The sequence below is a fragment of the Aspergillus tanneri genome, assembly GCF_003426965.1.
Source record: "Aspergillus tanneri strain NIH1004 chromosome Unknown AapTan_6_pilon_pilon_pilon, whole genome shotgun sequence".
Classification (NCBI taxonomy): domain Eukaryota; kingdom Fungi; phylum Ascomycota; class Eurotiomycetes; order Eurotiales; family Aspergillaceae; genus Aspergillus; species Aspergillus tanneri.
In genome coordinates, this window is record NW_022984633.1 from 4214076 (window position 1) to 4237185 (window position 23110).

The following is a 23110-nucleotide window of genomic DNA, read 5'->3' on the forward strand; positions in this document are numbered from 1 at the left end:
AAGTATACTAATAGCGGTATTGATTTAGTACTGCCCAGTGAGGCTCTTTTCCATGCCACCAAGTATCCAGTCAATCCCCTTTGCGGAGAACAGATTGGTCCAGAACAAAGCGTCGATCCCTTCGAGAATCATTCTACCTATCTAGAGCCACGGGACCCTTTTAACTCTGCTATTCGCTTCCACAGGTACCAGTTTGCTGTGATCCGCTCTTCCTCTTCCTAGTAAGATACTCCAAAACTATACAGGTCCCATTACCAAGTCCCTAAACCCGTTGTCGGAATGAAATCATCAAATCCCCAAAGCTGAGCAAGAAGCAGTCTTTCCGGTTACCAAGGAATCCGCTTCCATCTTCGTCAGGTGCAAAATACATATCAAACAAGGTGACCAATCTCGCAATCGTGGTACGGAGTATTATCATAGCAAGGGGTTTTCCGATGCAGCCATAGGGACCTTCAGAGGGAACGGATATTAGTCCAATATCATACACAATGGTTCGACTGTATATCACCAACCAGTTGAGAATGGGGCGAACGCTGTTTTATCCTTGACCATCACGGGATGCAAGTACCAGCGTTCTGGTACGAATTGATCCGGCTTGGTATAGGCTGCTTCGTCTGGAACCAATGTCAGCGCTTCGATCGGAGGAACACGGCACAGCGTGGAAGCCACCTACTTCGTCCCACTACATATTGAGAACACCACACCAGTGTCTCTCCTGGGATGTGGACTCCTTCAACTGTGATGCCCTGCGGTGGTGTCTGGCGCTGCAAGAATGTTGGAACTGGCGGGTGCAGCCGGAGCGTCTCATTGATAACCGCATTAAGATGATCAAGATGCATGATTTGGCTGTTTAGGATCTCTTCATTAGGATCTATGACATACGGTTCAAGCTCTTGCCGCAGTTTATCGACATGTTCGGGATGCTGTAGTAACTCGTAGCAAAGCGCTGCCAGTGTGACTGCTGTCGTGTCACTAGAGTCCGTCAGACTTGCGATTGCCCAGCATATAGATTTAGGGAAATCGAAAGGTCGCAAACCCACCCGCCAGCTGCAACAATTAACTGTGAGTCCCCTCGCAGGACGCGCATCTGACATTCTGCAGGCCACTGCCCCTTTAGAGGCGCGGCCAGGGCGCTTATAATGTCAGGGATGTCGATGTTTGCCTGACACGGTTAGCACAGAGAGGTGAACCATTGAGAAGGGGGGCAAACACCTTCAATCGTTGTTCCATCTGACTTGCAGCAAAATCGATCATCGCAAACCAGCCCTTTGCTAGCCCGGGGATGGAGGCCAGAAATATAAACAACCACTCCGGAAGGCCATAGCCAAGAATTGCCATCCCGTCACCGATCAGCTTGACAGCCCAGTGTTCCTCCCCCGATTCCACCATCCGAAACGACTTCCCAAAGGCAAGGTCGCCCATAAAATCGAACCCGTACGAGGTGAACCACTTGCACACGTTCATTGGTCGGCCATCTAGCGATTTGATATGTTCCAGAAGCTGGCGTCGATACTTGTGAAGTCGCTGCTCATATCCTCGCAGCGCACGATCGCTAAACGCAGCGCTCCAAACGCGACGTCTTTCGCTATGGAGGGATTTATCACGATACGCCTGTAAGGATTCCATTGGTTTGGTTGAATCGTAAAAGGGACCTTTACTGCATGGAGAAGCGTGGCCATGGACAATCTCCACCGCACTGGGGTGCGAAATGGACAGGTGAGCTGGACCGATCCGTACGATTGGGCCATAACGGTCATGCAGCTTTTGCAGTTGGAAGCATCCGTCACGACGGCGGAACCTCCACGATAGCCAGAGACCGGATATTCTAGCTGCAAATGGCCCGGGGAATCTGTTCAATCGATGGAAGAATATCCTATACAGAACTAAGCTCGAATAGAGTCCGAGAAAGTATTCAAGTCCTATTCCAGTCGCTTGGTTCAGGGAGAGCTTGAGGCTTTGCCCATGACTGTATATCCACAGAGTGAGTGCCGAAAAGACCAGGATGAAGACGGAGAGATAGCGCACTGCGTATAGGTGGTGTTCGCCATGAACAAAGTAGGCGGTGTGCGATAATATGCCGGCCAGGAAGGGCGCCAGACTCCCTGCAGCAATACTCATTTTAAACAAGATGACGTACGTGGATTTGGTGGGAATTGAGATATACTGCGTAGTTGACTGCGAAGTCGACGGAGTGCACGCTCCAGATCCGAACGTGGACGAGGAGAGGCACAAGAAAAAGAGTCACTGATGACATGGCACTCCCCGTGCCCCTTGCTAGAAGAGAATGCATTGGCCTGTTCATTCTCTTGCATCAGCGGCTACGTGAGGGGTTCATATGCAAGGGTCTGCTGCATCGTGGGTTCATGGGAATGGGTTTGTCTTGAGATACAATGCTTACTAGTAAGAACTAGTATAGAACTCAACGCCTTTTACACACGAAGCTGTAAGGATATAAAGTATATATATTTCTAAATACATAAAAAAAAGAAGATATACAGAGTATGATTACAATTTTAAAGAACATAAAAGTTTAAAACATCGATAATTTCCTCTTAAACTGCTACGCAACCCGTATACGTATTAGCTTGCTTGGCATCTCGTACAACTAAAAAAGATTAGCGTCTTCTCTACACCAAATGAACGGAAATATGTCACAACCGAGCAGCACTGTGTTGAAAGTGCAGGGATGTTCTTCTTCTTATATTGTACATAAATATCTATGCAGATATAGGAAATTACAATGTACAAACAGCTTACATGAACTCACTCGATTAAAACTGCTACATCAGTGTTTGTCCATGTAAAGTATCTCAGAATATAAAGGCAATGGCATGTGACAGATCAGAACCCGGCGAAGGTTACACCTACTACAAATACAGCAAGGTATCCTGGCATTATGTGTCATGGATGTCTTGTTGTCACTGTCTTACATACCTTGTTATGGTCACGTGAAGCAAGATCTCGGTGCCTCTACAGCCATCAGTGGGCGACCTTCACAGCCAGCTAACTATTCATGCTCCCCTCTCCAGCTGGCCTCGTTCCAAGTGCTCTTTATCAAGCTCTCAGAAAAGGCAAGTCGATGCCCTGTACTGCCCTTGTTGTTACTCTGGGTTGGTCGACCTTAGGAGAGCTAATGAAGGCATCCAGCGACTCTCATCTACACATTTGGGCCCTTGTAAAATCCAATTTTAGAGCCGGTATTGACCTAGACTCTCCCGGTTCTTTTTCCTCCATTTAATAATCAAATAATGGTATAAAAAAATGTTATAATGAAGGTGCGTTACGGGTTCTAGGCCTAGTACGAAGCTAATACCTGATGCCATTCGGTGTATCCTAATGATTCGTCTCCGGTAGAGAAGAAAATACATCACGATTCAGGTGGATCAGACCACGCTCAATCCCACTACGTCTTTGCTTTAGCGGCCTATCAGCGTGCCGTGGGCATCTACGCCATTCCAACATCGATAGAGCCAATAGGGGAAGATTCCTCTATAGGCAAGGAGTTCCTGCCAGGCTTTAGTAATGACAAATCCAACTATCCTTCTTGGCATCTTCCATACCTTTATCAATTTCTAGCATGTGGATACACTGGACCCATAGAAGCGGTTGAGGCACTCACATGAGCTACATTATATCCAGTATCTTTCAGATGAGTTCTCCATGTGCTGCACAGTAGTAGTTCAGGCTCTTGTCGACTCAGTTCCGGAATGTCGATTCATTCTGCGGTGGCTTGGGAGGACAAAGAAAACGTTACAGATGAATCTAATTAAGAACCACAACATGTGCTTTCATTGAACCATCGTTGCTGGAGGGAATATTAAAGCTCCGCCCAGAAAGGATGCCGCCACCTTGTTAAACTAGACGTGAAACGACTGAGTCCCCTGGTGATATGTATTTATTGCTGTATTCGTCTACTTGGTGATGATGGCAGAATCTTGCTAAATCCAGAACCTCTACCCCGTCGCTTGCCGGAACATTGGCGGTCAGTATATTGTCAACGGCAGAGGTTCTATGAAATGAGAGATTCGATTTCTTGCCCACTGCCAGGGGCCGAGCAATGAAGACAGCCGTAGGGCAGACCTCATCATGTTGGTGGCGTTGCCTTCACTCATATGAATCTCCCCGATCCATTTAATCTAATTTCCGCTGCCAAGGAAGGGGCGGGAACAAGCCATCTAATGTGAGATGCGCGACGTTGTCATTTCATTCTAACTGTCGTCCTTAGCACCTCTTGAGGCCCAATCCTTCGTGGTATATCCGGATCTAATATCGCATCATGCTTGACTTTGAGAGCTTGAGTTGGGGGGTATATTAGGCTCCTGGTAGCCATACTTCCCACGTCATCAAGGAGATCCCGGAGTTGGACCGGACAACTACGTTGGCGCGCTTGTAAGGTGGAATGAGAGGACGCTAACGTGCTAACAGGTCGTTGCAAATCCCGGAACGCCTCCTAACGAGGCATACCTCAAGATGGTCGACTTGTCAGTTATTTTCGGGTCCGCATACGACAAGTTCCAATCGTCTTTTCCAGCAATGAGCTCCAGAAGATCAAGAGCACCACTGGTGTGGACCGGGCCTCCATGGTGACCAATGTCCCCGAGAATGTTGACCTGTCATCGGTTCTTTCTCAGCCCAAGGGCATCTCCAACCAAGTTTAAATCTCCCATGTGGACAATTATGCCACGTATGACTCCACTCGGGAGGTGGCCTCGACGCTGGTTTCCAAGTAAATCGCTAAATGTGATGACAGCATATGCTCTAGATCTAGTGCATAGTTCGTGAGGAAATACTAAGTGAATTAACATGACTTTTTCGCGTGTTTGTTTGTTTTGGAATCTGTACCATAGGTATATTGTGGATCGATATCTCTGTGCATAGACTCGTTTTAATCCGATGATCCACGATCCAATGGAGTTTGATGATAGGTTTCAAGCTTCAATATTGGGTCAAGGTCTGTTCCCAATGTCTTGTTTCCCGAATGGCATTATATATATTTCGACGAGTGGACCAAACGTACGAGTACAAAATATAGAGATCCGATTAACTTATTTGATCACGTGAGACAGAACAATAATTGGGATGCATCCATCCAAATCCCTATACTACGTGCTGGGTAGAAAGTAAGGTTGTGTTGTGTTTTGTTTGGCTTTCTTGAAGAGGAAGGAGATACTGTAAGGTCACGGGACCGGATCTTGGCACTATTTCGGGTTCCGCGGCGCAAGCGAGGCACGTGCACGGGAAGATCTGCGGGGGACCGAAGGGAAGCCGTGGTGGAATTACCGTACTTTACACCAGATATTTATTGCCACTGACTTTCCATCCAGTTGACACGCACCTAACAATACAACAATGGGAATGTGTCATAGGCATCCTCGACCGGTGGAACGGTAAACTTTCTGGCAGTACAATGATGCCACTATAACAAAAGATAACAACGGAAACTACTGATTGTATTCGATTCTCCGACAGTGGCATTCCGGCAACGCGGATGATATACATAGCATCTCGGAGTAGGCCATGCCCATTGTGCGTGGAAAAAGTGGCAATAGCAAATTTGACAGTATTACGGGTAGTGACGGGATGGTCCACTGTGGTCCCCAGTGGCACGTAATCAAATTCACAAACATCCCTGTCCTAAAAGCGCAGAAAGTCTCACTTCGCCGTGCTCTCTCTTCTTGTCTCTGCTCCAGCAACCAAGGGAAGCTGCCACGAGACAGCTCCAATTGACAATGAGTGCGAAAGCAACCAAGGGCCCTGAGCTCTCCGGCGATGTCGATTTTATCCAGACTCCGCCAGCCAAGCCCTCAGAGTTTGAAACCGGTGTAGACTGCGGAATCCCCTTGACCAATGTTAGTGTCTATCGTTGCCTTACCACTCGATCAATCCCTTGCTAAATGCTCCCCAAAGTCAGCGGCCATTCATAATGCCCCTTTGCCAGCTGATGGTGCTGGAAATGAGAGCTTCTCCAACCTTCTCTTAGCCAGTGTCCTCGTGGGAGTCCCTACCCTCCTCACCTTCCTCCTTGGCGGTGGACTGAAAACATTCGTCTTCCTGGCTGTGGCTTTGGTTCTCCCTATCTTGGTGGCATTCTGGACCTGGACATCCACTTACAGCCCCCGTACCAACAACAAAGTCCGATTGCCAGGCCGACCGGTTGAGCATTATATCACCTTCAAGCGGGAAGAGGACCGGGCGAGATGGCATGGAAAGAACAAGATTCCCCTTCAGACCTTCGCTGAGATGTATCTCAACGGTGCGGTGGATTTCAACGGCGACACTCTCGATGTCATGGAGTACCGGCACGATTGGGCCAACTTCTCTTTCACCTGGGATCTCTTCAAATTCATCGTCTTTACCTTCTTCGTCGACGTCATATTCCACACGAAAGCCCAGGATGAGGAGCAGATCCGTCCCAACTACGATCGTGGCAACGACCACTATTCCTGGTTCCTGGGCCCTCGTATGATCTACACCGCGGGAGTCATCTCCGACCCGGAACAGGAAGAAACCTTGGAGGAAATGCAGGATAATAAGATGGCCGTGGTCTGCGAGAAGATCGGACTGAAAGAAGGCGAGACTATGCTGGACATTGGCTGCGGCTGGGGAACACTGGCGAGGTTTGCCAGTCTTAACTATGGCGCGAAGGTCACCGGTCTCACCATTGCGGAAAACCAGACTGCATGGGGCAATGACGCTCTCCGAAAGGCCGGGATCTCTGAACAACAAAGCCGGATCCTCTGTATGGATTACCGCGACATTCCCCGTACACAGTATGATAAAATTACGCAACTGGAAATGGGTGAGCACGTTGGTATCCGCAGACTCACCAAGTTTTTCCGCCAGTGTTATGATATGCTAAAGGATGATGGGGCCATGTACGTTCAACTTTCTGGCCTCCGACAGGCTTGGCAATATGAGGATTTCATCTGGGGTCTGTATTTGAACAAGTACATTTTCCGTGGCGCCGACGCTTCGACCCCTCTGTGGTACTATGTGAAGTGCTTGGAACAAGCTGGATTCGAAATCAAGGGGTGAGTTGTGGCTGCAAACATTTTCCCAATTGAACGAACGCTGATGGTAGATAGCATCGATACCGTTGGAGTCCATTATTCGGGAACACTCTGGAGATGGTATCGTAACTGGTGCGGAAATGTCGAGGCTATTAAGGCCAAATATGGCCCTAGATGGTACAGGGTGAGTGTCCTCCATGATTCATTCTTTGTCATGATCTGATATCTGATAGATGTGGGAACTCTTCCTCGCTTGGTCCGTTATCGCTTCCCGCCAAGGCTTTGCGACCTGTTACCAGATGGTTGTCGTCAAGAATTTGAACTCCACGCACCGCATCAACGGCGTTCCAACTCAATTTGCCTTGACCGCTGCCCTCGCTTCCAGCAGGAAGGCTGGCAAGTCCAGATTGCCTTAAATGACGCTGGCATCATGATGATCTATCGAGCTTAGCATCCCTATTTCCTGTTGGGGACTTCAAGCGCAGTGATGGACTTTCATATACCTCCACTTTAGCGACTTGCCTTTGCAAGGGCACCACTTGAATAGGCTTTCCTGGCCTACTTAACGTTGGTTTATGATAATGGTGTTCAGATAGAACGTGAGGTGAAAACCGGTTGACAAATAAGAGATCAGTTTTCTGTATGAATGAAATGGTTGTCATGCGATTGTTCTCTCTAGTGTTAGCAGGTAGTAATACAAACGTCGTTACGCTTCATAAGAATGTCCGGAGTTTCTTTATGTTTCTACATTATCTACTAATATTAGCATTTGGGGCACCCAACACTACTTCTAAGTGTCACCTATCTCTTTTCATGCGTAGAAGAGAATTTTCCATTATATCAAACGCTCCACTTCCCTCTAATATTTATATATTAAATAAAGAAATAACGTACTCCACATCCAAGCTGCGCAGCGCACCTGTATTCTCATACAAAAAAGTTTTTTTAACTTGGAATATATCTACCATTTTTCCTTTATCCTGGTTCATATTAGAAAGATGTATTGTCTATAAGTATATAAATAGGGATTGTAAATATTTTATAAAAGAAATTTATTTTTTATTTTAAAGTACATTTACCAGGCTTGAAATGTAGGGTGAGTGCGGCCTACCTAAGACTGAACAGATGAGCCTCTCTTACGATTTCGATCTACAGGGTGCTACTTCATAGGGCAGCTCAGCCACAGGTGACGAGTAACCGTTCCTTTTTTGTCACGGAATACGACTTCTACCCCTGATAGATGGACGAAGCAATTCAACCGTCGCGCTAAGAATAGAAGCATGTGGAGGGCGTCCACGTTCTCTTGCGCCGATCCTCGCACTATGCTGACATCCCCGGCATCCCGGCGACGAGTCGGATCTTTGCGCTGTCCAGGCGACAGCCATTCTTACAGCACAGAAGATCCGAGTGCACTGCCCGTCAGATGGAAGGATTCGGGCCTGGACAACTGTCCCGGATTCTGCAGATATTCAAACCGATATACGAGAGCAAAGACATGTCTCATTTACCAGCCGTGATCGACACGGTGGAGGCCCACCACTTGGTTTCGTCGAGATTAATGCATTCGTCAATCCATTGATCCATCGACGCGTCAATTTGATATAAAGGCCTCCGTTCTACAGCCATCCATCCAGCCGCCCTCACTTTTCTGCTCTTATACATCCTTTCAATACTCAAACTTTCACTCATCCACAATGAAGTTTTCTTTCGCTGCCATGACTGGCCTTGTTGGCGCCATCAGTGCCTCTGCCGTCCCTTACGCCATTCCCTCCTTATCAGCGACTCCTTCCACGACTCCAACACCGACCCCAACCCCAACCCCAGGTGCTGGTCTTCCTGAAGCATTCACGTTGGTTGCTGATGGTGGTTGGACCGTAATGACTGATGGCCGTAAGTCAATCCCCGGGAACTCCAGTCCATGATCAATAACTGACTAATGTTTCCAGAGTATGCCTATTATGGTGGCAACAGCACCGACAAGGAGATCCTCATCCGTATGTGTCCTATTCCCCATAGTCACCGTCCCGACCGCGATCATTAACTCTCCCTCCAGTTCATTCCGGTCCGAACGGCGCTGTCTCCTTCACCTCCAGGAATGGCGTCCCCACGGCCTTCCAGAGCCTCTACGTCGTTGAGAACAATACCCTGCCTCTGGGCCTCACCATTCCTCACTCGGGGGCCGTCCCCACCGGCGCCAGCACTCTGAAATTTGGCGTCAATGAGCAGGGATACTTCACCCATGACGGCAAGCCCTGGTTCGCCGTCGAAAGCTACGGCACCAACACCCTCAAGACCATCTACTGGTATGGTCGTCACAGCTCCACCTACCGCGCTGCCAACCTGTGGGTGAAGGCCAACCTGTGGGTGAAGGAGTGCAAGGGCTGTTAAGTTCGGCGGTTCGGTCGTGTAATTTCTGAGCCTTAACGCACACTGGACCACGATCTCGATGTCAACTGTGGCAAGACCTTAAATCACTGGTTGTCTGTTGTCTGGTGCACGGGAATTGTATGCTACACATAGAGTCAGATATCCATCATTGTCCATATCTCTGCGTCTGCTCCTGTATGATGCAATATAGGAAACACCTGAGAAGGAACCTTTGCTCATGGAGACAGAATCAGTAGCTGATACACCCACGTGGAGCACCGGTTGAAATGGTGTTGCCTAAGGCACTGCCGCAGCGCACTTCTGTTCTCTCCCGATCTCCCCTATTATTAGTCCATAGTCCAGTCTCAGCAAGAGACGGTGATAGTTGCTTCCTCGTACTGCTTATTATTATTAAAATCTCCTGCAACACTCTTCTCTTTCGCTCTTAGCCATATCTTGTCACGTGAACAGACATAGTGCATGTATCAGCAGGTTCGCATTCCCAAAGATACCCAGCAGATGATGGATAGCATGGAGAAATACAGAAAGTATATTCCAATCACGTAAAAGACCATATATAAAAGATAAATGGCCGTCCCTGTCCTTAACTGAGAAACCCCCTCAGTTTTACGCCTCCACTTGTGGTCTCCAACCAAACATTCACTTCTTGGATGTATCCTCCATCCCACCCAAACTCGGACTGGTCCAGATCGAGTGCAGCATTTGGACTCAAATTAGGGGTCAAGAGTGCCAGGGCTGAAGATTTCCAGATTATTGATTCTTAGTCTTGATGATAGTGGCAATAAAGAAGACTAAACCCAGAACGACAAGGCCGATGCGAAGCACCATCCACAGCCGTCGGACCCGCAAAAAGTGTTCCGTCGTTCGTGTATTCTCAGAAACAGAGGCACTACACACTTGTGATCACACGTGCGTTGTGAGCGTAGAATCTAGAGAATGAAATACCGAACTGGCGACCGTGTAATTGTCATGCACGCCGTAGATAGCCTTGATGGTGTCCGAAGGCTAGTCGGGACGATTACTGATTAAATGAGTGCCATAACAGTTGAGGATGGGGCGTATTGAGTCCGCATAGCTAGCGGCTGAGCCAGTTGACGCGGTAGGTGCAGTCGTCGGTTGGTTTACGTGATGTACCATTCACATAGCATGTCTATGGAGATAGGAAGAGGTCCTCCATATCGGAAGAGGTAGAGGACCTTGATGACCTAGGTATGCGTGGACAATACCGCCGTCCCCGACCGTCGCCTTACATGTATAGACACAGTAGGACATTATGTGGCACTAACCTGCGGGGGAACTCCGTAGCCTGCTGACACTATGGGGGCGAAGTTTAGCATGGTTGGAATGCTGTGTCCACTCGAAGGAGGCTTAAATGCACAGTAGCGCTGATCAAATACATCCCTACATGGCAGCGTCGAAAACTACACGATTAGTAAGCTTGTAGTGTAAGAACTTGCGGCGCTACTGTATGGAGATGACGAAGAAAGGGAAAGCTAGTCCGTAATATTGGCATAGTGACTGCAAAACACTAGCGACTGATCATTGCTGTGGGGCTTTGAAGATGCCCGTGTAGATGGTTCCAATGCTTGAAAGAGGCGCCTGGTTCATGCCTGGCCAGCACCCTCTCCATAACTATGCAACTGTAGATAAATCACTTCCCGTAGCGCTAACATCGGTACTCAGGGGGCATTGGTTACTGTACTACCACTTCTCTGCGGGGAAGCCCGTGTGCCTGTCGCTCCATCCGTGGCCTTCCAGGTAGTTAACGCAGCCACTGAGACAAGCCTAGCGAATCCTCTGCGCTCGCGATTAGCTGACGGGGGCGTCACCAAGTAGTGGGGGAATCTGTACCAGTTCGTGGAGCGGCGCGATTCGGTTTCGGCATCCTGTTTTCTAATAGACCAGACGTACATAATCCTCCATACGCCAACTATAGCTTTTGAAGGGAGGTTAGATGGCTCAGGGAGATGGAGCCGCGGTTGTGCTTTGTATCATACTCTGTTCTTTTACCAATACTCTATCCTTTTAATCTTAAACTGAACTATTAACTTCTGGAGGCGAGAATACGAACGAGAAGCTTAGACAGTGATCTAATGTCGACATCCGTTCTGGAACACTATCAGAGGTATCTTTGTTTACCTGTTTTGGTTTTATAGAATCCATAGAAGGGGCTATTTTTTCACATTAAGATCGGGACGAATCTCGATCAAATGGACCATGCGTGAATCCTCTGCAGCCTCGCGACACAAGCATGCGTCAACCCATCAGACATGTACTAAGCACATTAAGCTCAACCAGTAGGGTAAGTGGAGAGCTCCCTCACCCGCACTAGATAGAGATGGCCGACTGCAGGTGACCGACAAAGCTTGTCATGTAAGTCCCGTCGCACAAGTAGCAGGGAAATTGGTGTAGTGGCGCAGCATCCGCAGCAACCAGTGGGAGAGTTTGGTCTCTTCGGTGGTAGTCCCGTCAATGTCATGGAGATCAGCCAGATCGAGTCGGAGTCTAGATCGCCACCCCCCATGTGATGATCGTCATAGAACTTGCGGGTATTGGCAGCTTGAAGGTGTCGCGCCAGATGCTGTCACCCAGCCATGTCTCCACGAACCCAGCAGACATGAGAGGGTGTCTTGGAGGGACAGTTCATTCATGATATTGGGATCATCAGAGAACACCTAGAGCTACAACGGGTCGATGAGGAGAGTATCGCTATAAGCTGCAGTTGGTGAGACGAGTGGCCATTGGCGTTACTGATCTGCGACGCGCCCTCGGTAATGGGGGCATCTCGATGGTAAGGTGATTGATTCATTGTCTGCTGCCGATGCATATGGAGCCAACCGTGTCCGGAAAGCCGACAGATCCTGGCCTTTGTTAGAAAGATATCGGCCCAGGGAATTCTCCAAAAGCTCGGTGCGTTCGCGTATTTACGTCCCTCCCACAGACGAATTCCCCTATGATAACTGAGTACGCTCATTCAATTCAATGAATTAGTTCGCTCCTTTATAAATGCCTTCCTGCCTATACTATAGAATCATAACAGCCTCGTCTATACCGTGAGTGTGGCAGTGGAAGGGGCCGATAGACTGCTCGTATTCGCCAAAGATATCTTGTTTGGCCGGCTAAACTCAAAGGGGCAATTTTGCCAAGCTCGTATTTGTATCGATCCACGCTGTTGATCTTCTGCTTCATTTCTGCGTCATGGAGGATTCCAGACGTGTGTATATAAACGTAGAATGGACGCAAGACAGACGATGTACAGCATCTATCATAGCGTCCTTCTATTCTGCAACCCACCATGGACGACAAACAATATCCTCTTAGTGTCCTCAGCGTCGTGTCGTCCACCGACACTCTCCTCGGTCGCCCTGAATGTAAAAGGCTGCACATCCACTCGAAAGGGATCGGTCTAATCCGATTCCCGATGCCCATGTCCCAGAATGAGATCCCTATCTACGACGCAGAGGGATCTCTTGCGTACGTTGCCACCAAAAACAAGTCCTGGTCGAGTCACTCGGTGCTCTCCTCGTCCCAGCGAGAGCCTCTAGTGGCCATTGACTATAAACTGGGCGGTCGTCCACAGCTGCGCCCTTTGACGGTCGCCTCAAGGCCCGAGATGGCTTCCATTATGCTGCAGACCAAATGCACCTCGCGGGCCATGACGTTTAGGCCCCAAGAGGGAGGATGCACCTTGGAATGGAAATATACCAGGATCCCGGGACCAGATGGGAAAGCTCACATGAATCTGTGCTTAGAGAAGAAGGAAGAAAAGGAGGGATTACTGTACAATCGACAAGTCGCCCATCTTATTCGCAGCCGGGAGACTCGATCGCCGGGTAGTACTCGTTGGGCAACGGGCCAAGGAGGCGAATTGATTCTCTTCCCCGAGGAAATGACCGGAGTAGTGGATGAGGCACTCGTGGTGGCCACATGCCTGGTCATGCTGCGGGCAGAACGCGACCAACGCCGACTCATTCAGGCCATGGTGATTGCGGGGGCAGGCAGCTGATAGGATTTTATGTAACCCAGCTGCCGATGTTAGCGTCGCACTCGAGGAGTCTGGATCGCGGTCTTCTTTTATGTCTCTTCCTCCAGTTCTTTTTCTTTCCCTTCTTCTTGGAATTCCTCCCTGTGCTATTACTTTGTGGCGTCGCAATGGAAACGGTTTATTTACATCAATATATATATATATTGGTACGTCCAATGGTAGTGCACAACAGTAGTTAGAATATCTACCTATTGGAAGCAGTCGGAAATTACGACCTGGACCCCACATTATATATTAAGTTAAAACGTACAACAGCAAGTAGGTTCTGTTGGCAGAATATTTCAGTTGTGCTACAATGGACCACATGGGTCCCTGGTAAGTTTGCCCCAATTATAGGGTGCTTGTCATTGTAAGGTTGTCTCAGTGCCCCGAAGTGGTTCCAATTCATGTCTGCTCACGGTCCTAATCTCGGTAAGCATTGGGAAAGCAACCATGCCTATCTGATTAGGTGTACACCCGCTTGGCAGTGTAACCTGGCTTCCTAGACTTGGGACATCCCTGCATCATCGTTTGAATCTACGGATCATGGACGCATTGACCGGTCCGTCCCAATGCCATCCACGTGTCGGTGGATGCATGGGTGTCATAGGATCGTATACCAGGCGACGACTGAAGTGTCATTACGACGGGAAGGTTGCACATCCCCCGATCTCGCTGACTCAACAATGCGATGCGGAGGGAATCTGGGGAACGCGTCTTCCGTAACGGCTCCCCCCGAGGGGTTGCTGACCTAAGCACCCGGTCCATTGGACCAATCAGGACGCGCCTCGCTTCGTGATCGAGGAGAAGCAATTGGGCCCACCGCCCGGGACCCGCGATGGGGAAAAAGGCGTGAGACAACAATTCCATGGGAACGGGAGGGTACCACCGTCCCATGTGCCATGCTGAGAGACTAGACACCTCAATATCGCTGCATTAGTAGCTTCTCACAGCCGAACAGAAGTAGTAGTAGTAGTAGTAGTAGTAGTTGATAGCAGTAGTGCCCAGTGCCTCCGCTAGTAATCGGTAGATGGTGTCTCATGCGTGTAGTTGACAGACCCACTCGACCGATCGGAGATACCTCTGTGCAGGTCCCTACTGGAATAGATAGCAACTGGAAAGCTATGACTTTGATTGCGGGAGACCAGCGCCGCTATATGCATGGTCGGAACTAGGTACAGGGTATAGCCGAATCTAGCCATTGGATACCAGACTCAAAATGATGATCAAAAAGTCGCGTGTTCCGTGGTCGAGGGACAAAACAAACAAACACTGATAGCGATCGCTCACTATCTCAGACTAGGTTCGCCACGATGGGAATCCCTGTCACCGTCCCCTCCGGGTTTCATCGCACCGTCACGCTGAATGGCATGGTGATATCAGCTGGTCGTCGCCCAAGCGTGGCTCCCCACAAATCAGAGCTCGCGCTGGATGGAAGCGGACTAGCGGGCAGATAAGCCTCCCTGTTCACTCGTCCAACCGGTTTGGCTAGTTCCCCTAGTAAAGTAAGTAAGTAATTAATTAGCTGAGTCCTTGCTGTGAGGATGCACTACTCCCAGTCTAGTCTCACCTGCTGCGTTCTCGTCGCCTAACAACCTCCGGCCCCAGATTTTCCTCTTAAAGCTGCTCCGTCCTTCCTGGTTCCCTCCCCTCCCTTCCGCTGCTCCCATCCCCATCCATTCCCACACCTTCGCCTTGTCGTCGCCTCAATGGAGCCCACCGATGAGAAAACCGCCGTTACGGCCACCGCGGACAATCCAGTGATAACCAAGGACTATTCCGACGCGACGCCTGCCAACAGCCCGATTCCAAGAGGATGGATGTACAAGTCCTTCCAGATCGGTCGCTGGAACACTAGCTGGTACGCCTCGCCGCGTATTCAGTTGGGCATGGTCGCCTTCGTCTGCTTTTTGTGTCCCGGCATGTTTAATGCGCTCAGTGGATTGGGCGGTGGTGGTAAGACGGACACGACCTTGGCCGACGAGATGGTATGTTTGGATTTTGCCCCCCTCCATGATTCTTGTTTGCTTCCGGGATTCATTGCGACGGTTGCCTATGCTGATATGCACACTGTCGTAGAACATCGCCCTCTACAGTACCTTCGCCGTCGTGGGATTCTTTGCTGGCACCTTCGTCAACCGGATGGGTATTCGCCCGGCGCTGGGCTTTGGCGGCATCGGATACACCCTCTACACCATCAGTCTACTTGTCTCTGAGCACAAGCACGTGCCAGGTTTCAACATCTTCGCTGGAGCCTTCCTGGGTGTGTGCGCCGGTCTCCTGTGGACCGCTCAGGGAACCATCATGATGTCCTATCCACCTGAGGAAAGCAAGGGCCGTTACTTTGCCTGGTTCTGGGGCATTTTCAATATTGGTGGCTGTTTGGGCAGTTTGGTATGCGACTCCCCCTTTCCCCCTTGCCTCCACGCCCCGCGCCACTGACCAGTTAGATCCCATTGGGTGAAAACATCAAGGTGACCAACAACAAAACCGTCAGCGACGGAACCTATATCGGCTTTATCGTGCTCATGTTTGTTGGCGCCTGTCTCGCCCTCTGCCTCTGTGATGCCGACAAGATCGTGCGCAAGGACGGGTCACGCGTCATCCTCAAGAAGTCCCCGAGCTGGACAACCGAAATTGTCGGCCTGTGGACCACCATTCGCTCTGAGCCCTACATCATCCTGTTGTTCCCTATGTTCTGGTCCTCAAACTGGTTTTATACCTACCAGCAGAATGCCATCAATGCGGCGCACTTTGACACCCGCACCAAGGCGCTGAACGGCTTCCTCTATTGGTTCGCTCAGATCGTCGCTGCCGTTCTTATGGGACCCTTGCTGGACTGGGAGCGGTTCCGCCGCAGTGTTCGCGCCAAGGCGGCTCTGATCGCCCTCTTCGTGCTGACTATGGCGATCTATGGTGGTGGATATGCTTGGCAGAAGGGGTACACGCGCGAGACGGTAACTGCGCCGGACTTCGAACCCACTGACTGGACTACCCCCGGCTACGTGGGTCCTATGTTCCTGTATTTCTTCTACGGCATGTATGATGCTGTTTGGCAGGGAATTGTTTACTGGTAGGTTGTCCTAGATTCTCCCCCTCCCCAAAGCCATGGTGTGAAGACTAATTACGTTGTCCTCTCAATAGGTACATGGGCGCTCTGGGAAACTCGGGTCGAAAGCTGGCCAACCTTGCGGGTTTCTACAAGGGCCTGCAGTCCGCGGGCGCGGCCGTCATGTGGAGCTTGGATCGTGACAAACTGTCGTACATGTCCCTGTTCGCCTCTAACTGGGGCCTGCTGTGCGGATCCATTGTGGTCGCGGCACCCGTAGTGTTCCTCAAGATCAAAGACCACGTCCCGGTTGAGGAGGATCTCAAGGGCACGGGCGAGACGCTGGAGGATGTTTTGCCGGCTGATCACCCCGAGAAGCGCGCGATGGAGGGTCATGTGTAACGCGACGACTGACGTGAGACGGATACTGTTGTTCTGTGTCGACGTGGAATGCAGATCTGCGTTGATATCGCATGATACTGGCGTCGATTTTTGCCGAGTAAATAATACCTGGTTACTAATAATGTTGAACGTTTACTACTTATAGTAATGGTAATTTCTGATAATGGCATGGTACATGTGCAACTGTGATAAAGTCTACAATCTCCGAGGCCAACCGGCCGCGATGCGTAACCATCGATGTATTATTCCATCTTTGGCAGGGGCCATTTGGCCTTTGTCACGATCGGCTTGAACAGGGGTAGTATCGTGGCTTGAATATGTCGAGGGCAGCATCGATAAGGTCCTAGTGCGGTGGTCCTCGAATCCCCGATCCCTGAACCGGCTTTCATTCCGATCGTGACGGCCATCAGCCCATAGCATGTAGGTAATATCCGAAACGGATGCCAAGGCGCCAGTGAAACCAGGATACTGATCGCTGTCGTTGATTGAGCGAGAGACGGGATACGAAGATTTATTTTAGATCCCACATCGGCAGCTTTCCCCTGATTTGATAATCCCGACAGCACCAGTGTAATCTGCACTGCATGTCTTATCCGCAGCGTTGGTTAGGTGCCACGAAGACAGAGACTGACTGTCAAGAAGGGGCTTTGCTAATTGTGAGACAATAAATAGACCGATAATCCCAAGGAGAGGGGAATTGGGCTGAGTCGTCTATCTACCAACTGATCCGCTCGTACTCTATCAAAATAAATAAATCAGTCGACCACAAAAAGGACCATCGGAGTTATGTTATCCCTAATTTAGCATTGTCATTGAAGGTCGGGAGGATTTATCTCAACATAGTTTCTTTCCCCGAGCCGTGACGTCTCGCAGGAGGGCTTGTTTGTGCGGTTGAAAAGTTGTGCTTCTCAAAGGGTGGTTTACCAGGAGCTGGTCATCCATAGGATACTAGTAAGTTTACGTTAGACAGCTTCAACCAACGTCTTGTTCTACCAGTTGGACGACGTGCATGATCATTGCAATAATGAGCCTAAGGAATGGAATTAGATGACCGGTACTCTCGCCAAAAGCACTTTAGCATTGTACAATTAAGCCCACTTTTGGAAATTGAAATGGCAGCAGAGAAGGAGATTCTGCATTACCAGGCGAAGTGATAGTGGACTAAAATTCCTGCCTGTACAAAATATTTGAAGGCTGCACCATCTTACAGCATACTATGTCCGTGCCACACGTGACAGCTGATCATGACCATGAAAGTTACAACCGAAGTAAAAAGCTCAAGACCGAAACTGGAAATGTAGACAGTAGAATTATCTCTGAGTGCGCTAAAACAGGCTCTCGCACCAACAAGGAGAGTAGTGCGACGTGGTGGAACTTTTGGGGGCGTTAAAGCAGCTCCAGTCGGCTTTAGGAACACCTGATGTTAAACAACAACACAAAGTATCAATTTCACCTGTCATGCAAAATCATTGTTTGGATGTGTGGTGGCAATTAATGTCGGTATGCTGCGCTTCTGTCTTTGCTGGTTACGAAAGAATATTATTAGCCAGCTTATCGATTCGTTTAATTTTTTTAGGCGCTGTGGTATGGACAAACCAAATCTGCCTGTATATATCGCCTCGCAACCGGCGCGGTTATCTGGATCTACGGAGTAGTAGTCCGGACAAAATCAACAGCCCCGCCCATGATTCGATTTCCATTCACTAGGTGCTTTAGTCGATTCTCTTAGTCAAATCAATACTAGCGAGACAAGGGGAAGGGGGTCTTCCAGTCCTAGCCTGAGCGAAGGGATAGGAGATGGCTATTTAGCGGCGCTTCTGTACTGCCTCTAGGACTTCTGCTGGCAGATTCTCGCAACGGTCAGAGTCGTGAGCGAGGCAAGCAGGCGAATTCTTCGGCGTGTTCATCGCAGCAGAGCTTCAGCATCCCACGTGGGCGGTGGAGAACCTCGTGGAGTGTGGTTCCTCGACCTCCACACTTGTCGCTTGTTTTTCTTGTCTTCATCCTCTTCACCGGACGCACAACAGCAAATCAGACCAACATATTCCCCCGCTCACTACTGATCGCGCCAAAATCGATAGTGGCTTGATCGGTCAAGATCCGGACCGACCGACCGATCGGGATAGCCACATGGGAGAATGTGGGCCGGAACCAAGAGTCAAGTTGCGCAGCCTACAGAGCTGGAGCAGGGCGGGGGGTTCCAAAAAAAAAAAAAAAAAAAAGAGGAACCAGTGCCGTCATCGCTGTCCATCCGGGATTCACCACTGGGTCATTAGGTTTAAATATCGTCATCTCCTCTGACTTGTTCCAGGGGTCCATTGATCAGCAGCGTCTCTTCCTTTCACCATGGGTCTCTGGAATGTTATTGACCGGGCCTTGTGCCTGACCGTCACGGCCATTGCCCTTCTGCAAGGACAGGCTGGAGCGTCCTGCAATGGAGCTCCCACTGCTTTGACGAAACAGGGACTCATCACTGGCTTCTGCCAAGGTGATGTTAACGTGTTCCTGGGAATTCCCTTTGCCCAAACGACAGGGGGAAAGAATCGGTGGAAGCCACCTATGCCCCTCAAGCAGTCGGCGACGGCACGGATTGATGCCACCTCCTATGGCCCGTCCTGCGCTCAGTCGATGTCTAACCAAAACACCATTGTTGCCCAGAGCGAAGATTGCTTGAACCTGAATGTAGGTGGACCATACGAGTGTCCTTTGAGATTACAGCGGTACTGACTTATGCTATAATGATCTGGACCCCGTCGAATGGCAGCAACCTCCCGGTCTTTGTCTACATCTACGGCGGTGCGATGGTTACCGGAGGGAATAGTAACGCGCAGTGGCAGGGGCACAACTTTGCTCGCAAGGATGTGATCTATGTCAATGTCAATTACCGCGAATCGGTCTATGCCTCACCTAATGCACCTGAGCTCGAGGGAAAATCTCAGAACTTCGGCATTCTCGACGTCCAGAGTGCGTTGAAGTGGATACACAAAAATATTGATGGTTAGTGGCCTCCATGATTGCTTTCTCATCGGTCTTTTGACTAATCGAATGTTTTGCTCCTATGTAGCATTTGGTGGCGATAAGAAGCGCATTGTCCTAGGCGGCCACTCATCTGGAGCTGTCCATGTCGACCACTATCTTTGGAATCACCCCGATACCTTTCTGGCAGGCGCCATTGAAATGTCCGCCAATGCCGTGTCGGGCCCAGCCTACGCGCCCAGCGGCGTCGCCCTGGCCCAGGTGGCTCGGGACATGAAGGATGCTGGCGTCACGCTCAACTGTGATGCGAACAGCCCGACACTGAAATGCCTGCGGGAGGTGGACACCTACGCTCTACAAACGAAGTTCTTTAACTCCACTTCAAACACCTGGTTTAGTCCAGTGGTCGACGAGATCACTCTCTTCTCCAACTATGCAGCTCGATTTGGTGCGGGTCAGTATCCTAAATCGCTGCCCCTGATAGTCGGTAATGCCGACCAGGAAGGGAAAATCTTCAGCTACGTCTATTCGAAAGAGAATGGTAACTTCTCCTCCTGGATTAATACCTTCGATGCCGATCTTGCCTGGGTCCCCGATGAAGAGCTGTTGGATGCGTATAATGCCTCCGACTATGACTCGGTCTCCCTCATGAGTGGTGCCTCGTACGGGGACGCCCGCTTCATCTGTGCGACCGACTACATGTTGGATGTGCGCGCCTCAGAGCAGCCCACCTGGGCGTATCGCTGGTTCGGTGCCTATGATAATGTGTTGGGCCTGCCTGGAATTGGACCCTCCCACGGCAGTGAAGTACCGTTCTTCCATGGTGGAAACGAGTGCTTTTCCAAGCTCAAAGATGTCACCAAGGCGCAGCAGGAGCTGGCCGACTACATGAACGACTGGTTCGTCGCCTGGATCAAGAACCCCCATGCTGGCCCCGGTTGGGACAAAGCCAAGCCTGGTAATGGACCCCTGGCGAAGCTCGGCGTTCCCAGCAAAGAGTTGGCGATTGAGATGAGACGACAGGCAAATATAATGCCCGTTGCCAGTCCGTTTTCAAACCCAATTTCCCCAAATACCCGGTCGTGCAGAACCCTGTTGCCCTCTCTTCGTGACGGGATCTTAGTTTTGATCACTTCTTCTCGGCCCCCATCAACATAGATTGGCCATATTAATTTTAAGTTTTCTGTATACAGTAAAACCCCTATATAAGCAGCACCCGATTTAAGCAAAACTCCGGTATAAGCAAATGAACACGGTGTCTAATTTGATTTTCCATATTAATATGCTTAACCCCCCGATACAAGATCTTTGCTTAATTTTTCGCCCTTTCCTATATAAATTTGCCTATATCGAAGTCACAAAATTGCTTATTCAGATATCACACTTTGCTTTAAAGATGGCTAAGAGGACGCGTCGCGCTATTTCAAATAGCCAGAAGGCTGCCCTACGCGCTCAACATCATTTAAAGCCTTATCTTTCTCTGGCATCTCTTTCTAAGTGGTTTGAAGAGACATATAAACAGCCAATTGACCGCTCCTCGATTAGCCGAATCCTCTCCTCTCGATTTGCCTTCCTTGACGACATTCAAGCGCATCAATCTGAAGATAAACGACGCCGTACAGAATCCTGGCCAGAGCTAGAAAAGGCACTCTACAACTGGATACGGAGGGCTGAGGGACAAATAACAATATCTCAGGAGATTATTCGGCAAAAGCAAGGGATTTCTGGCCGGAGGTCTATCCAGAAAGGGAGATGCCGCAGTTTAGCAACGGCTATTTCGACGCTTTCAATCACGCAGAAATATTAAGTGGAGGAGTCAGCATGGTGAAGCTGGAAGTGTATCTGAAGATGCAGCTACTGAAATGGTTATAATCCGTCACGCTCTTAGTATATATGCGCCTCAGGATATCTTTAACTGCGATGAGTCAGGTCTATACTGGAGGATGATCCCGGACCGGAGTTTATCTACCTTGCTTCCTGGCCGCAAGAAAGAAAAGGCTCGAATAACTGCGCATTTCTGTTGTAATTCAGACGCTTCAGAACTCCTTCCTATCTGGTTTATTGGGACAGCTAAACGTCCCAGAGCCTTTACTGCAGCTGGTATTATATTGAGAACCTTAACTGCACTTGGCGCTCAAATAAGAAGGCATGGATGACTGGTGATATCTTTAAAGAATGGCTGCTCTGGTTTGATAGAAGAATGCAAGGCCGAAAAGTTGCTCTTTTAATGGACAATTTTTCTGCACATGAAGCTGCATATAAAGAAGTAAACCCGCAGCTAAAGAATACACTGGTTATATGGCTTCCATCCTGCTCAACGTCACGGTATCAGCCTCTTGATCAAGGGATTATACGCACATGGAAGGCATATTGGAAAAACAGTGGGTTTTATATATGATGGCTGAGTACGACCGTGGTTTTGACCCGCTATCTACTATGACAATCTTACAAGCAATTCGATGGGCAATTTCTGCCTGGGAATTTGATTTGTCTAGAGATACAGTCAGAAACTGTTTTCAAAAGGCCCTTTCAATTGAATATGTCAATGAGCTTAATGATGAGCAACTTATTGACGATATAAAGCAAGGACTTCAACGCCTAAAACTCTCAAATAGTATCCAGGACATTATGGATATTAATCAGTTTTTGAATCCCACAGAGGAGCAGGTTGATGATAGTCTTATAGATATTGACTCCGCAGTTCTGTCTGAAATTGCACCGCCTCCAGCTTCAGATAGTGATGAGGAGGAAGATCTACAGCCTCTACCAATAATTACACCTACAGACGCTTTAGAGGGCTTATATAAACTACGACTCTATCAGGAACAGCAGGTTGATGGAGATAAGGCCCTTATTCGGCTTCTTACACACCAAGAAAGGCTCCTTCTGGAGAGAAGAGCTCAAGCTCAGCGTCAGACAGATATCCGGTCATTCTTTGCCTGACCACCCACCTCCACCTTATTAAGCTGCGGGGCCCCTGGTTGCCAAAAACATGCAGAATATAGGTTATATCTTATAGAATGATTATAATAATTAATATATGCGTTCTTTAATTCAGTATGGTGCAGTAGATTTATATAAAGCTATATAAATATATATATTTATTACCTTGTTCGGTATAAGCAAAAATCCGGTATAAGCAAACTTTTAGCCGGTCCGAATTCTTTGCTTATATAGGGGTTTTACTGTACTGTGTGTTTTTGCTAATTCAAGCGAGGGTATGTATGACCCACTATACCCACCAATCTAGCGCTTCAAGAA

The 23110-nt window shown here is 49.2% G+C and overlaps 7 protein-coding genes across 7 annotated transcripts; 6 read left to right on the plus strand and 1 right to left on the minus strand.

Moving 5' to 3' along the window:
• Nucleotides 1–262: 262 nt before the first annotated feature.
• ATNIH1004_009372 (cytochrome P450) lies at nt 263–2118 on the minus strand (the record flags this gene model as incomplete). The annotated part of the gene is made up of 5 exons (XM_033573964.1): nt 263–450; nt 513–614; nt 674–972; nt 1041–1162; nt 1213–2118. The coding sequence occupies 5 exons, from the start codon at nt 2116–2118 to the stop codon at nt 263–265; spliced, it is 1617 nt and encodes a 538-aa protein (XP_033424516.1).
• A 2158-nt stretch (nt 2119–4276) lies between these two features.
• ATNIH1004_009373 (uncharacterized protein) lies at nt 4277–4658 on the plus strand (the record flags this gene model as incomplete). Its single annotated transcript, XM_033573965.1, has 3 exons — nt 4277–4306; nt 4426–4481; nt 4532–4658. The coding sequence occupies 3 exons, from the start codon at nt 4277–4279 to the stop codon at nt 4656–4658; spliced, it is 213 nt and encodes a 70-aa protein (XP_033424517.1).
• A 1071-nt stretch (nt 4659–5729) lies between these two features.
• Nucleotides 5730–7426, plus strand: MT1 (Sphingolipid C9-methyltransferase 1; the record flags this gene model as incomplete). Its single annotated transcript, XM_033573966.1, has 4 exons — nt 5730–5849; nt 5908–7031; nt 7086–7194; nt 7244–7426. 4 exons carry the CDS (start codon nt 5730–5732, stop codon nt 7424–7426), a joined length of 1536 nt encoding a protein of 511 aa, XP_033424518.1.
• A 1278-nt stretch (nt 7427–8704) lies between these two features.
• On the plus strand, nt 8705–9398 carry ATNIH1004_009375 (uncharacterized protein; the record flags this gene model as incomplete). Its single annotated transcript, XM_033573967.1, has 3 exons — nt 8705–8900; nt 8957–9004; nt 9064–9398. 3 exons carry the CDS (start codon nt 8705–8707, stop codon nt 9396–9398), a joined length of 579 nt encoding a protein of 192 aa, XP_033424519.1.
• Nucleotides 9399–12693: 3295 nt separating this feature from the next.
• ATNIH1004_009376 (uncharacterized protein) lies at nt 12694–13404 on the plus strand (the record flags this gene model as incomplete). The annotated part of the gene is made up of 1 exon (XM_033573968.1): nt 12694–13404. The coding sequence occupies one exon, from the start codon at nt 12694–12696 to the stop codon at nt 13402–13404; it is 711 nt and encodes a 236-aa protein (XP_033424520.1).
• A 1727-nt stretch (nt 13405–15131) lies between these two features.
• Nucleotides 15132–16873, plus strand: ATNIH1004_009377 (DUF895 domain membrane protein; the record flags this gene model as incomplete). The annotated part of the gene is made up of 4 exons (XM_033573969.1): nt 15132–15410; nt 15502–15816; nt 15873–16495; nt 16567–16873. 4 exons carry the CDS (start codon nt 15132–15134, stop codon nt 16871–16873), a joined length of 1524 nt encoding a protein of 507 aa, XP_033424521.1.
• A 2346-nt stretch (nt 16874–19219) lies between these two features.
• Nucleotides 19220–21007, plus strand: ATNIH1004_009378 (uncharacterized protein; the record flags this gene model as incomplete). Its single annotated transcript, XM_033573970.1, has 3 exons — nt 19220–19572; nt 19638–19870; nt 19938–21007. 3 exons carry the CDS (start codon nt 19220–19222, stop codon nt 21005–21007), a joined length of 1656 nt encoding a protein of 551 aa, XP_033424522.1.
• Between the last annotated feature and the right edge of the window lie 2103 nt (nt 21008–23110).